Below are 15,459 nucleotides of genomic sequence, written 5' to 3'. Positions count from 1 at the left end.
AGTTGGGGCGTTGTGGGGCCTGGTTGTTTTTTGCCGGGTAGCCTCCACTGGAGTCACTACTCGTAGAGCCTCGTCTGCTGTTGTTGTCCGAATTGTCATCGGAAGAGTAGCTGTTCTTTTTTCCTTTGAAGCCGTCCTTTAAATAAGGGTAGACTTTCTCCTTTTCAAATTTTGTAATGTCTTTTTGGAGTTTAGTGGTTTTTTGTTTTAGGAGAAATTCGTGGTGATCTGCCATTTCCTGATTAATCTCAGATAGTTTGGTGGTGAAAGCAGCTTTGTTATTCTTGTTAATGGCACTCTTCATTGTGGCTTCCAAGGCTGAGATTTTGTCTAATAAGACATCAGAGAGGCGTTTCGCCGTTTGTGAGATTAGGAAAAGTAGATCTTTGGTACATTTCCACGATACCTGACACCAATCGACCTTAAATTGTTTGTCGTTTAGGAACAATCTAGGAATGATGTTCACGATTAGTCCCTGTGGCGCTATGTTGCTCCTCAGGTATTCCATCATCATAATACCGTGTATGGTGATTCTTATTAGTTCTTTTTTCATCTCGGTTAGTGTTAACCATTCGTCATTGGACGTGCCAGAGGTAGAGGCAGTAGGGTTGGTCATCAGGGGAGGCGCTGTTCTCAAAGCTTCGGCTATGGCATCCTCATCAAAACTAAGGCCCGGTACATCCTCCATATTAATGGAGGGTGATTGGAGTGAAGGGAATATGCTAACCAGAGAAGTGCAGGCTCTGATTCTGGTCTAATCAGAAGTTCCGATTAGAAAATGGGCCAAACCAGTGAGAATATTTTCACTGTTGGTAACCTGAAAGTCCCGTGGGGGAGAGACCCACGCTAAGGAATATTAACAACAAGGAGGGACAAATTAAGGACAATCTTTACCGGGGTCCAATGTACGTGTCCTACTAAGCTGAAATCAACAAAAATGTCCAAGGTTCCCCAAGGGAGGGTGAAGGGTTAGAAGAGTGACTCTCTCACTGGAAGTGGTGTAAAACCATGACAGGGAATAAGGTGATCCCTTATCGGAACTGAGGATGCCTCACACATCTAAAAAGCTGGACGACTGTTGTCATCCTACCTGATGGTTGTATTGTGTCATCATTGGCCTCCTGCTCCAACGACAGGCTGGCGGTGCAATGCCTGATGGGTAGCACAGAGTGCTACTCTTTGGTGGAGTTCTTTTGTTCCTGGCCAATGGATGCGTGTGTGTGAGGGGCCTGGGAGATGAAGAAGTGAGCGTGAAGGAAAAAGTTAAAAAAGGTCAGAAAAGTCCACTTCAGATTACTTTATTCATGTGGCTTACTGCCTTATTAAAATAGTGAAGGGAGGGGTACCGAAGCTCAAAAATTAGGTGGTTCGGCTTCGTTCAACCCTCACCTGTAGTGTGGTCAACATGTTTCATGCCTCAACGGCAATTCATCAGGACCTCAGCGTGCTCATCAACTTGTAAGGGAAATCTATCAAGTTTGGAAGAAGTTTCACATACAACCTGCGTGGTGGATGTACCAGTGCAGGAGGGTGTCCTGCGTGGGTTCCCGCCCTGTGTGGGAAAAGAGGAGAAAGCAAAGACTCAATAATTCCCTGCAACCTTGAATGGATTCTATATAGTACAGGACTACACATAGAGGGATATTTATCCAATATTTCGTGTGGCTAGGAAGCTCACATTTATGCACAGTGAGAGAGAAGAACAGAGGAGGTGCGCCGTGGAAGTCACGGAGGGGCATACATTTAATAAAAACAATTTATGAATACATAAAATGAATGTACACACTGTGTTACATTCATGCTTGTCACTCAATTGTGTGTCGAAGCCACAGGGTAGGTGAGCCATCAGCACTTCAAAAGGGGGAAAGAAAGAGATTTAAAAGACACGGAGTGTCAGATTAATCATACAGTATTGATTTCTTACCCCTAATCCTTGGTGGATGGTCCCCACAGACTGTCCTTGTGGGGCCTGAGCTGTTGGGTGATTACCTGTATGGGAGAAGGGGGTAGGGAGGGAAACGGGCCGAATAGCCAAACTTAAATAGTCCTCTTAGATGTAGGACTTCAAAGAGTGTGGACGGGGTAGATCGGATTGTCCAACGAGCCTCATGGGGTCCAGCCAAGGGCCCCCGAAGCCCCAAGGGACGTGGTCCGGGCCAAGCCAGCCACGGAGGTAACAGCCCCACGTGCACCTGCCGAACATCGGACAGCCCCGCCGCCCGGAGCCGATCGCGGTCAATTTACCCAAGGGGAGGTGCTCCCCGAAGGCGATCGCCGCAAGCGCCCCAATATAGGAGGCGAGTCTACCCCGAGCCCGGAGGAACCCAGCGGGCAGAGCACCCCAGCGGCGGCTGGGACAAGACCCGTCCGTGTGAGTGCTCACCAAGGCGCCGGGACCGAACCAGGTACCCCATCTCTAGTCTCTTGGACAACTGAAATAATTCATACACAGTCACTCCGTAACTACCACTATGGAGTTTGCTCCGTACCAACTGGCTGTAATTTTCCCCTCAGTCACTCGGGGCGATAGTACATACCGTTTCCTCTTTATTGGCCTGTAGGAATGGTTTTTATCCCTTATCCTTTATCCTTTCCCAACTATCCTTGTGTAACCCACTCTACACGGACCCTGGAAACATAACTTGAGATTGTACTGTAATTGGCCATTAGTTTTATGAGGCTTTCTATTAATTGGCATCCCCGTTTCAACTGACTCGATCAGACATTGATAACTGGCCATTAGTTTGATGAGGCTTTTTGTTAATTGGCATCCCCGTTTCAACTGACTCGATCAGACCATGACATTTGCCCCATTGGGAGTTTTCCCATTTCAAAATGGCGCTCCCATTGGACGCTGTGTTTAGTCCTATCTCGCCCTTCCCTCCTACCACACCGCGCTGGGCTGTGTCACCTAGCAACGCTCTCCTGACCACGCCCCCTCATGGCACCCGCGGAGTCTCGCATTTAAGCATTACCGAGACCCCAACCAGGTTAGCGGCTGTCCTGCGATCCTGCATCGCTGTCGTGGTAGGGGTAGGTGCATTCCGGCATTTGCCTCGAGCTAATAAGGTAAGGTGTGGGGACGAGTATTTCAGGGCATGCCCACGTTATCCCCTGATGGTCTGATTCCCGGCGCAGCTCTGTGCCGTTCGGTCCCGGCGCCTTGGTGAGCACTCACACGGACGGGTCTTGTCCCAGCCGCCGCTGGGGTGCTCTGCCCGCTGGGTTCCTCCGGGCTCGGGGTAGACTCGCCTCCTATATTGGGGCGCTTGTGGCGATCGCCTTCGGGGAGCACCTCCCCTTGGGTAAATTGACCGCGATCGGCTCCGGGCGGCGGGGCTGTCCGATGTTCGGCAGGTGCACGTGGGGCTGGTACCTCCGTGGCTGGCTTGGCCCGGACCACGTCCCTTGGGGCTTTGGGGCCCTTGGCTGGACCCCATGAGGCTCGTTGGACAATCCGATCTACCCCGTCCACACTCTTTGAGGTCCTAAGTCTAAGAGGACTATTTAACTTTGGCTATTCGGCCCGTTTCCCTCCCTACCCCCTTCTCCCATACAGGTAATCACCCAACAGCTCAGGCCCCACAAGGACAGTCTGTGGGGACCATCCACCAAGGATTAGGGGTAAGAAATCAATACTGTATGATTAATCTGACACTCCGTGTCTTTTCAATCTCTTTCTTTCCCCCTTTTGAAGTGCTGATGGCTCACCTACCCTGTGGCTTCGACACACAATTGAGTGACAAGCATGAATGTAACACAGTGTGTACATTCATTTTATGTATTCATAAATTGTTTTTATTAAATGTATGCCCCTCCGTGACTTCCACGGCGCACCTCCTCTGTTCTTCTCTCTCACTGTGCATAAATGTGAGCTTCCTAGCCACACGAAATATTGGATAAATATCCCTCTATGTGTAGTCCTGTACTATATAGAATCCATTCAAGGTTGCAGGGAATTATTGAGTCTTTGCTTTCTCCTCTTTTCCCACACAGGGCGGGAACCCACGCAGGACACCCTCCTGCACTGGTACATCCACCACGCAGGTTGTATGTGAAACTTCTTCCAAACTTGATAGATTTCCCTTACAAGTTGATGAGCACGCTTAGGTCCTGATGAATTGCCGTTGAGGCATGAAACATGTTGACCACACTACAGGTGAGGGTTGAACGAAGCCGAACCACCTAATTTTTGAGTTTCGGTACCCCTCCCTTCACTATTTTAATAAGGCAGTAAGCCACATGAATAAAGTAATCTGAAGTGGACTTTTCTGACCTTTTTTAACTTTTTCCTTCACGCTCACTTCTTCATCTCCCAGGCCCCTCACACACACGCATCCCTTGGCCAGGAACAAAAGAACTCCACCAAAGAGTAGCACTCTGTGTTACCCGTCAGGCATTGCACCGCCAGCCTGTCGTTGGAGCAGGAGGCCAATGATGACACAATACAACCATCAGGTAGGATGACAACAGTCGTCCAGCTTTTTAGATGTGTGAGGCATCCTCAGTTCCGATAAGGGATCACCTTATTCCCTGTCATGGTTTTACACCACTTCCAGTGAGAGAGTCACTCTTCTAACCCTTCACCCTCCCTTGGGGAACCTTGTACATTTTTGTTGAAAACAGCTTGCTTCACATGCCTTTACAGAGTTTAGCCTAAGACTGCTTTGTCCACGCTACTAGGATAGCTGGTCTATAAGGTTGACTTACAACCAATCATCATAAGGGTTGCTTGGCATGGTACAAGGTGATCACTAGAACTAGTTTATAAAATACTTATTTAAGTATCTTAAACCTGCACAAAGTATATCTCTGATTTTAAGTCTTTCTTCTTAAAAATATATAAAGACTATGTTATTTTTACAACATTGGTCTCAGATTTTTTCTTGATCGTGGGCATTGCTTCTTGCCTCTGTGTGTGACAACAAATGCTTAGCACAACACCAGGATAGGCCTAAATACTTTCCCACACTACCACAAAAAAGAGCATTAGAACGATCTATTGGACAACAATACCTTTTCTTGGGGATTCTTGGTCTTTCCACATATTGTACCTCATTTGAGTACACTGTACAGAGAGCCAGCCTCCTACAGGTCCCCTGTCATTAATCCCTTCAGGTCTCTAGTAGATAGAGTTGACTCTATTGTCAAGGAGAAACACTAGCAACACTGAATCACCCCAATTCTTAATTGTTCTTGCTGTGATTATACAACATACTACAGAGCAGTAATGCTGTCATAAAAAGTTACTCAGACAACATTATTTCCCTTCGAGATACCTTTCCTTTTTCCTCTTACTCCCTACTCTATCTCAAATTAATCTTTCCCTCTTTTCTGTCTCTTTCATTCCTATTACTTTCTCCTTTTTCACTTGTTTTTTTACCTTTCATTTTATGCAATTGTGTTGCTTCGCTATTTACCTCTCTGTTCCTCGCATTCACAACCTTTCCCTATGACTGTCTTGTATATTGCTTCTAGTTTCTTTCTAATAACAGACTCAACCCATCCATAAATACTTCAAACTCTGAGTGTACACATACTACAATAGTGTAATCTATATGTCTCCACCCACAAAGTAAAGCAATTGCCCTATTCTTGTGATGTTTGGTGACGTCCCTCCCTAAATCCCTTTCTGCTCCTCCCTAAACTCCTCTTATATCTCACAAATCCCACTATCCTTATTACTATGTCTGCCCCTTTTTTCCACCCATTACCTTGTGACCCACCCACATTTACAACTACAATCTGTACTCAAATGTGCAATTCTCTGTCAGCCTAAAGAGCATTGCCTATTGTCTCCCAATCGGGACAGAGACTTCTACACATGCAAGTGTAGGCAAAATGTAAACGTTGGACTACCTATTGTAGTAGGTTTTAAAGTGCTACACTACTACAGATGGCAGATTGTAAATAAAGCCCTCTGAATGCATCTCATTTTTTAACAGGCTGCCAACTCTGAGTCTGAGCAGGGACAGAATACAACAGGGTTTTAGGAACAGGGGGCAGTTAGAGAAATATTGGTTACAATATTGTTGGTATTTATTATTTAACGGCAGCAGCTCATGTGGTAGAGCTACACTACCAGTCAGGTGGCAACCCTACTTGTAAATGATGCGATGCAGAGACAGTTCCATCCAGGACTATAATTAGATGGTGTTTCCCAGTGATTGTGATTAGAAAACAAGATGACTCTTGCATCTAGCTCACACAGTTCTTGCACCAGCTCCTGGTCACTTACTCTCACTGTGTATATAAAATGCAATTCACACGTCCCGATTTCTCCATACTGATACTACAAGACATGGCTGCCTACTTCTCAAAGAAGACAATAGACAATGCTCTTTAGGCTGTCAGTGCCCATCAGGAGAATAGTTACTAAGTGTAAAGTCCTTCTGAGATCTCACAAGTCTAGATTCCTGCCAGAAGGTTCACCTGGAAGCCCATGTTTCCTAATTCTTGTGCTATCAATCTACATCCGGTTTGTGGTGGAAATGTATCTGAAATCCATGGGTGATCCCAGAAAGCTATAGATTTCTGAAAAGTAAACAACATGTTGAATTCAACAAGGAGTCATTTGTGTACATCCCATAAGGGTTTCTCAAAGAAACTGAAGGCTTTATTACACTGCCAGACATTTAAGGATTGGAACTACCCGACTAGTAGTCTTTACCTTTGCAGCTTGTGTTGCAGCCCAGAAAAGTGCTGTAGCATAAGTTGCAATGGTAAAGGGTATGTTTCTAAACATCTATGCGCCATGTGCCTGGCACCATGTGGTGCCTGGCATACGGTGCATAGATGTTTATGGGGGTATTAAATGTGACCCCCAGACCACACAGCAGAAGTCTAAGGGGGACATGGGCCCTGCTAAGGCCCCCCCCCCAAATCTCTTTCAGACACCTTTCCATATCAGAAAGGCCGATATGGAAAGGCTGTCCAAAAGGGACATCCTAACACCTATCGCAGTGCCTCCACCAGCACCGCCTCCATTGTAGGGATTAGGACCCCAACCAATGCCCCAACGGCGTCGTTGATCATTCCCACATCACTCTCACCGCCGGCATTGTAATCCAGTGGTAGGACTAATGCCTTGGATGTCAGACGGATGGCTATAACTGTTGCAATATAACAATAGTGAAAATAAGTAGGAAAAAACAGACATTTGTGACCATGTTTTAATTTGTATCTTCTTGTCACGATGGCTGATTTACAAAAGCAATAAAACATTACGGCTGATGGGGTTCTTTCTGGTTGTAGGGATATATAGGGTCTGGAGGTTGTAAAGGAGCCTGGGCCAAAAACGGAACTGCACATTACAATGTTTATTTCTTGTGTTCCGAGCAATTTATTTGGTAAAATGTATAGAGTGAAAAATGTGTACCAAGGAAACCTATGTATTTCTGACATTGATACCTTTAACAGAGTTTAGGAGCAGTGGGTATTTATACATCTCTGAATTTGTGGGCACCCATATTAGCAGGTGATTCAGTGGACATTTTTCAAAATGGTTTCTTTCTTACACACTGGCTTACATTTGGAAAGCACAAATGCATAGAAATCTAATTGGTAGTAATAAATGTTCCACTGTTGTGTGTTCCCAATATGTCTACTGATATAAATGGCACCTCAGCTGTGTGCATTGGCCTAGTGTCCATGACAGGAAAGGGCCCAAAACTCAGCGTGGGCACATCACATATTTCCACTAAAACTTATTTTTGTTTTGCAAAGTGAATAGCTGTGGATTGTGGGCCTGAGCTCAGCCCGCAACTAGAGAAACTCACAAACCCGCACATGTTTGAAAACTAGACAATTATAGGAACCTAGGGTGGGGTGATGATAGTGACTTGCACCAGCTATTCTTACCCAGAAGACCTTACAAATCTCAAACTTTGAATAAAAGCACAGATTTTCACCACATTTCTGTAACAAAAATGTCTGGAATCTGCAGAAACAACATATTTCCTACCGCTCAGCATTCATTTAAGCCTCTCAATAAAAATGGAACCCCATTTATACGGGTAGGCGCAGTGTCCCCAACAAGAATGGACCAAAAACACAACATGGACACATCACATTTTTCCACTGTAAGCCAACCCTTTTTTTGCACTGTTGGCAGCTGTGGATTTTGGGCCCCAGCTCTGTTGACACCTAAGGAAACCTCCATGGAGAGACTAGTTAGAAGGGTAGTTGTGGTATTTGGAGATCTGCTCAGCCTCCACCAATGCAAACCTGCCAACCATACACACTTTTGAAAAGTACACTGCTAGGGAATTCGTAGGTGGTGTTCCTTATGTGGATCCTGTGAGGTTTTGCTACCCACAATACCCTGCAAACCTCAAAATTAACGTGCAATCACACATTTTCATTACATTTCCTTGATGGAAACCTCCTGAATGTGCAGGAATTCACTTGTATCAATATAAAGTCTGCCCCACTTTCACAGCTATGCCTCGTGCCTGCGTCAGGAATGGACTCGGCCTTAGAGGGTGTGTTATATGGACCAGATCCTCAGTGACGTATATGTATTATGTAAGGAAACTGCTTCTTGTTTGATAGATTCAAATATGTTTTGCCACTATTGTAATAAACCTATAAATGTAATTAAACCGTAACCTGACTACGTGACTTATGAGTTTCTAAAGTTCTATTTTAGGTCAGTGACTAATAAGAACTTATTTGCACTTCCACCTATTATGCTTTGGTTTTGTGATGATTTTCAGCAACTATGCAAATAATTTAAATCTATATGTTATTCTAGTCAAACTGCTTTAAATTATAACTGATCTTAATAGAAGCAAAGAAGCAACCATAAGAAATCATTAAAATATGGAATTACAATTCATTATTATTATTATTTAAGAAGCTTATAAAGCGCGCAGCTACCCCCGTCGGGGGTGTCCCGGCGCTAAGAGAACAAGTTAATCACTAGAGAGGGAAGCCTGGGTCCTACCATCCAGCCAGAGATTACAAAGGCACATCTGATCAGAGTTGGGAAAACAGCCAGGTTTTTAATTTGCGACGGAAGATCTGCTCTGACACAATGAACCTGAGGTCCAAAGGGAGGCCATTCCAGTATTTAGCCGCCGTCACACTGAACGTTCTGCCACCACTCCGGGCGAGCCTAAATCTAGGAACAGTCAGTAGACGGAGACTATTGGATCTTAGGTTCCTTTCTGACATGGATAATTTGAGTCTTTTACTCAGGTATGCTGGGCCAATTCCATGGATAGCCCGAAAGGCAAGGGTCAGGATTTTAAACTGAACCCGACGGGCGATAGGGAGCCAGTGTAGGTCATTGCGATATGCTTTAACCGATTTGCGGGTAGGGATGTTTCCAATAAGCCTAGCTGCCGCATTTTGAACGATTTGCAATCGGTCAATGAGATAAAGGGGAGCTCCGGTATACAAGCTGTTGGCGTAATCCAGATGTGTCGTGATAAGAGCATGGACAATCGTTTTACGGGACGTCTGAGGGAGGTAGGGAAAAATCTTCCTAATCATGCGCAGCTTGCCAAAGCAAGCCGCGGTGACTTTGTTGACCTGAGCTTTACAGGACATGGTGTTGTCAAAAAGGAAGCCGAGATTGCGGGCTGACTGTACTGGATTGGGGGGGGGATTCAGAATCGTAGGCGACCATAAGGCGGCAGGGGGAGCTGATTTCTGGCTAAAAAAGAGTACCTCAGTTTTGTCTGTATTTAGGGCCAGATGATTGGAAGCCATCCAAGAACAGATGTTGCCAAGGCAGTTACGAAAGTTGGAAAAGTGTGAGTCAGAATGGTCTCTAAAAGAAAAGACAAGCTGAGTGTCATCAGCGTAAGAGACCACCCTGACTCCCCACGATTCTACTACCCTGGCAAGAGGGCCCAAATACACATTAAACAAAAGAGGGCTTAAGGCGGAGCCCTGGGGCACACCGCAAACAAGGGGTTTGTCCTCTGATTCGAAGGGAGGCAAAAATACTCTTTGGGATCTCCCTGAAAGGAACGATTTGATCCAAGCCAGAGCTGTGCCTCCAATTCCCAGCTGCTGTAACCTAGTCACAAGTATATCATGAGACACAGTATCGAATGCGGCGGAGAGGTCGAGGAGAACCAGCATGGCCTCCTCGCCCCTGTCCACCGATTCGCGAATTGTCACCGATACCTCTAGCAATGTGGTCTCGGTGCTGTAACCGGTTCTAAAACCGGACTGTGAATCGTGCAGCAGCTGGTTGGATTCTAAGTACAAGGCCAATTGTTTCTGGACCACTTTCTCCAGAATTTTAGCAGGTTTAGGCAGAAGGGAAATGGGACGGTAATTGCTAAATTGGGATGGATCCGCATCTGTTTTTTTTAAAATAGGGAGCAGCCTAGCTTGTTTCCAAACTGAGGAGAATAGGCCAAGGGTCAAGGAAGCATTCCATATTGAAAGGAGAGGGTTGATTAAAACAGGGGCGAGATTACCCATCACTTTAGCGGGAACTGGGTCCAGCGGAGATCCTGACTTGATCTGGTTTAAAAGTGACAGAGCTGCATCTGGAGTAAGCCCATCAAAGGAATTGAATGGGCAATGCTGGGTGTCTGATACTCCTGGCTGGGGACTAAAAGATGTGGGATCAAAGGAAGACGATAGTTTGATAATTTTTTCCTGGAAAAAATCAGATAGTCCATTACAGAGGGCTTGAGTCGAGGCACACAGGGCTTTCAAAACAGGCGGATTCACGAAATCCTTCACAATAGTGAAGAGAGTTTTTGAAGAATTCTCTGCCAGTTGAATAAGTTTAGAGAAATAAGCTCTCATTGTGGCCCGCTTAATTTTTTGAAATTTGTTTAAGGCCGTTTTATAAGCTAGTTTAATAGTAGGGTCATAGGACTGGCGCCATTTGCGTTCCAACTGTTTGCACCTGCTATTTTCCTCTCTCAGCATGGGGGAGAACCAAGGAGCAGATGGGCGAGACCTAGAGGAAGTCATAGGGACTAGAGGAGAAATGATATCTAATGCAGTGGTGAGAGCAGAGTTATATCTCACTGTTTCCTTGTTAAGGTCTTCCGATGAGTTAAAATGATAATAAAAACAGGGATCAAATGGCCCCACAGGTAACTTTAGACCATTTACGACCTATATCTCTGTTGATGGAAGTAGGAAGGGGCAGTCAGGGAATAGTGATATCAAAAGGAAGGAGGAAATGGTCTGACCACGTGAGGGGTAGGGAAGGAAGAGGGGTAATGCCAGGATGATTCGTAAAAATAAGATCAAGCGTATGTCCAGCATTGTGGGTAGGGCCCTTAATTAATTGGGGCAGGGTTAATCCTTGTAAGGTTTCAAGCAACAATGATGCTTGGGCACAGGCGGGATTGTCAACATGAAGATTGAAATCTCCCAGCACTGTGAAATAAGAATGTTTAAGGGAAAAATCCGCGATTGAATGTAGCAAAGAACAGAGAGAGGCGGAAGTGGCAGTAGGGGGATTATAGACCAGGATGCCGGCAAAAATCATGATGGCAGAATCCATTATCGTGAGATACATGGCTTCAATAAGCCCAAGGTTAGGTATTTTTTTATGTTCATAACGAGGTGGGATTTGGCAATAACAGCGAGCCCCCCCCAGATTTGGTGTTGTCTCAATTGACTCCAGACAATCGATAACCAGGGGGGATGGCCAAATGTATGTCTGGTTTAGAAGAGTCTTTAAGCCACGTTTCCGTAAGGAATAGTATGTCCCATTTATGTATATCCAGCAAAAGCCAAATATCAGAAGCGTGCGCGGGCAAGGAGCGGCAATTTATTAAGGCAGCCTTAAGTTTAGATGGGGGCTGCGGCTTAACAGCTATCTGAGTTTGACGGTATCGTTTTCGCATAAGGGGAATGGAATAGTTGCACCGAGTGCAGGTGAAAGTAGACTTCTCTAAATCCAGGAGATTGCAGCAAGCAGTGGGGGTACAAACGCCTTGTCTTAATATGGCAAGCTGGCTGCTGGACCAAGTGATTCTTTGGAGACGAGAGGCAGGGGGACTGGCGCTAGGCGCGGGCCCGGCGGGGACGGGCGCAGACGGGCTTGCCTTAGGCGCGCCTTCGGCGCTACATCGGCGCGCCCGCTGCGCGGGCGGGATAACTGCTTTCTTTTATCCATTTCCGGAGGAAGATGGGAGGAGGGTGGGAGGCGTCCAGGAGCTGGAGCGCTACCCTGCCTCCCCCCAAGATGGTGGTGTCACGTTCTCCCAGCCGGCGAGAGCGCTGTGCTCGGCTGCACCGGGGGAGAGAGAGCGCTAACAGGACCCCTGTGACGAAGCAAATCTCGTCAGGTCAGGTCAAGTCGGAAATGTGAGCAATTACCCATAAAAACGTCTCAGTTTAAAATATATACAGTTTTTAAAATGCACTCGATGTCAGCACTGCGCACAAGTAATAAATCACTTTGCAGACAGTCAAATAATATCACACACAGTAAATGCCTTCCGCAATTTAAGGGGAAAGAGTAGATGCCCCCGGCTTCCGCCTCAGGGGAGAAAAAACGAGTAATATATGACACGCAAAGACAACACACCTTAAGTAGTGAGGGAGGGCGGGAGGCGTCCAGGAGCTGGAGCGCTACCCTGCCTCCCCCCAAGATGGTGGTGTCGCGTTCTCCCAGCCGGCGAGAGCGCTGTGCTCGGCTGCACCGGGGGAGAGAGAGCGCTAACAGGACCCCTGTGACGAAGCAAATCTCGTCAGGTCAGGTCAAGTCGGAAATGTGAGCAATTACCAATAAAAACGTCTCAGTTTAAAATATATACAGTTTTTAAAATGCACTCGATGTCAGCACTGCGCACAAGTAATAAATCACTTTGCAGACAGTCAAATAATATCACACACAGTAAATGTCTTCCGCAATTAAAAGGGAAAGAGTAGATGCCCCCGGCTTCCGCCTCAGGGGAGAAAAAACGAGTAATCTATGACACACAAAGACAACACACCTTAAGTAGTGAGGGAGGGCGGGAGGCGTCCAGGAGCTGGAGCGCTACCCTGCCTCCCCCCAAGATGGTGGTGTCGCGTTCTCCCAGCCGGCGAGAGCGCTGTGCTCGGCTGCACCGGGGTAGAGAGAGCGCTAACAGGACCCCTGTGATGAAGCAAATCTCGTCAGGTCAGGTCAAGTCGGAAATGTGAGCAATTACCAATAAAAACGTCTCAGTTTAAAATATATACAGTTTTTAAAATGCACTCGATGTCAGCACTGCGCACAAGTAATAAATCACTTTGCAGACAGTCAAATAATATCACACACAGTAAATGCCTTCCGCAATTAAAAGGGAAAGAGTAGATGCCCCCGGCTTCCGCCTCAGGGGAGAAAAAACGAGTAATCATGAGAATAGTTTATTTTAAAGAATTGGCAAATATATGACATTGAAGAATAATGTAGATAACATGCATTTTAAGTCCTTCAGCCATCAGAAAAGGCATCTTTAAAATTGCATATCTGTACACAATACACCTGGACTCTTCTTAAAAGCAGGTGAGTAGACATTATACAATCCTGTGACATAATTCAGCATTATGAACACAGGTTATTAAAGACAGAGGAGAGGAGGGAGATGAAGTGCGAATAGGGGCATTATTTACTGTTCCTTTGTGGTGGTTGTAACATGTTATTGAAATAGAGACACTCTAACAATAAGTCAAGATCTTTTTCTTATACAATTTGAATCATAACTGATGCATCACAATCCATAACAAGTATTTACAGCAAGTGGTTGTGACATAGTATCTATGTCAGATAATATTAACACCCCTGAGTCTATCTGCTGCCAACATAATTACACAATTGCAGCTGTCTATGGATGAGCATGGACATAAGAAGTACTTACCTGATGAGTAGATTTTGATTAAATTAGAAAACAGCTTAATAACTACATCATCAAACAAGGCAGATTCTGCTTCCAAATATCTCCCCTTCATCTTTCGTATATCATGACATCTTTCATGGAGTTCCTTCAGGCTACTACTGGATGCCATTTTCTCTAGCGTTGCTTCCTCCTGTCTTCATTCTGTGTTACTTGCACTCATGCTATATAGCTAAAAATTTTACTTTTAAATAATAATATGTTTGCATATGCAACTTATTCAACTTCAATTTTACTGTTAACTTCAGAGTCAACAGTCCTTGATTGAAGTCATTTTTTTATCCTGTGACTGCTTTTGAGTTCATACTGTTTCAAAGTGCAACACTTTCAACCATGACAAAACACCTTACACAGCAGAATTGTTCACATTTCTGGAAGGGTATGACCATGGCATCAAATGTATGCCCTTGACAAATGCATGCTCTTTGCGTGGTTGTAAGGGAATATTATGAACGCTACAATGCTTAAGGTTCCTAGTTTAAAGGAAAAACATTTATGACTTCAAATAATTCATTAAAGAATCAAATAGCACAGTACCCTCAAACAGTTATCAAAAAATGTTTTTTCATTAATGAAGATTTCTAATATACACTGTTATAAAAGGTGACCACAGGGTTTCACAAACAAATAACACTAACAAAGGACAATCTGTAGTTTGAACACAAATAATAATAATGGCAAGAAAGGAAATATTATATACAACAACAGGTTTTGTGAGATCACAGAAACAGAATACACTTAACCCCTTCAGTGCTAATGACGGTTCCAGGCCGACATGAGTCCAGGAGGGATGGAGTTGGTATATTGCTTATGTTGGAGCGCCATCTAGAGCAAGTCCAGTAGAAAAGGAGTTGGAACAGTAGCACGCAATGCTTTTCAATGGGGCGATCTGTGGAAAAGTAAATTTTGCCATGTTCTGTGTCCCTACGTGTCATCCGTCATATGTTATGTGTGCATGATTAAATATGCATATGTACTCCCCATGTCTGATTAATGACGCAATTACAGCTGTGTCCCCCTCTAGTATGCCAGTTTCCAGTCCTCGTGAATACTACGAATATCAGGCCTATGTAAAGTTATGTTGCCACGTTTCTCAGTGTGCACGTTATTCTATTGTAAAGTCCCCGTTTCTAGGCCTCAAAAGGGCCTGGACACCAGATTCAGCTCCTGTCTCCTGAAACCTCGCTGAGGAGGGATACAGCCCCCACCTGTATCCTCGACCCTTCACTTACTTCCTGCCTCGCAGTGCCCGGCCCAGCCTGGCTCAGTCTCTGAGTCTGCCAAGAATATGTTATGGTTCCAGTTATCAGTTCAGTCCTCCTTCTCTGCATTCCTAAGCTACTGAACTGCATCAATAGTTTCCGTCATTGTCTAGCCTTCACGTCTCCACGTTAGAGAAATACTGCATTCAATGGTCATTTCATATTCTTCATCACGCACTACATGTAGAATAATGCATGGTCCAGTCTTAGAATCAAGTTAGCCTTTCCTCTCTTGACTTCTAGTTTATATCAACATGTTCTCTAAACATCAGATACTAGACACTGTTTAGGTACATGTCGCTCCGACCCTCCAGACTTCAGTCTCTGCTCCTAGTACAGAGTTC

At 45.1% G+C, this 15,459-nt stretch overlaps 1 protein-coding gene across 1 annotated transcript in view; it reads right to left on the bottom strand.

Annotated features, from left to right (window-relative positions):
- The window catches only part of LOC144752065 (nicotinamide N-methyltransferase-like), an 89,723-nt gene extending 75,758 nt beyond the window's left edge, over positions 1–13,965 (bottom strand). The window contains exon 1 of the mRNA XM_078640016.1: positions 13,818–13,965. Within this exon, the coding sequence (XP_078496142.1) occupies positions 13,818–13,965 (148 nt within the window). The remainder of the gene's footprint in view (positions 1–13,817) is intronic.
- Positions 13,966–15,459: the final 1,494 nt, after the last annotated feature.

Source organism: Lissotriton helveticus, chromosome 4_2, assembly GCF_964261635.1.
Source record: "Lissotriton helveticus chromosome 4_2, aLisHel1.1, whole genome shotgun sequence".
Lineage (NCBI taxonomy): Eukaryota > Metazoa > Chordata > Amphibia > Caudata > Salamandridae > Lissotriton > Lissotriton helveticus.
The sequence above is the reverse complement of the archived record's forward strand: the minus strand, read 5'-3'. Positions and strand labels throughout refer to the sequence as shown.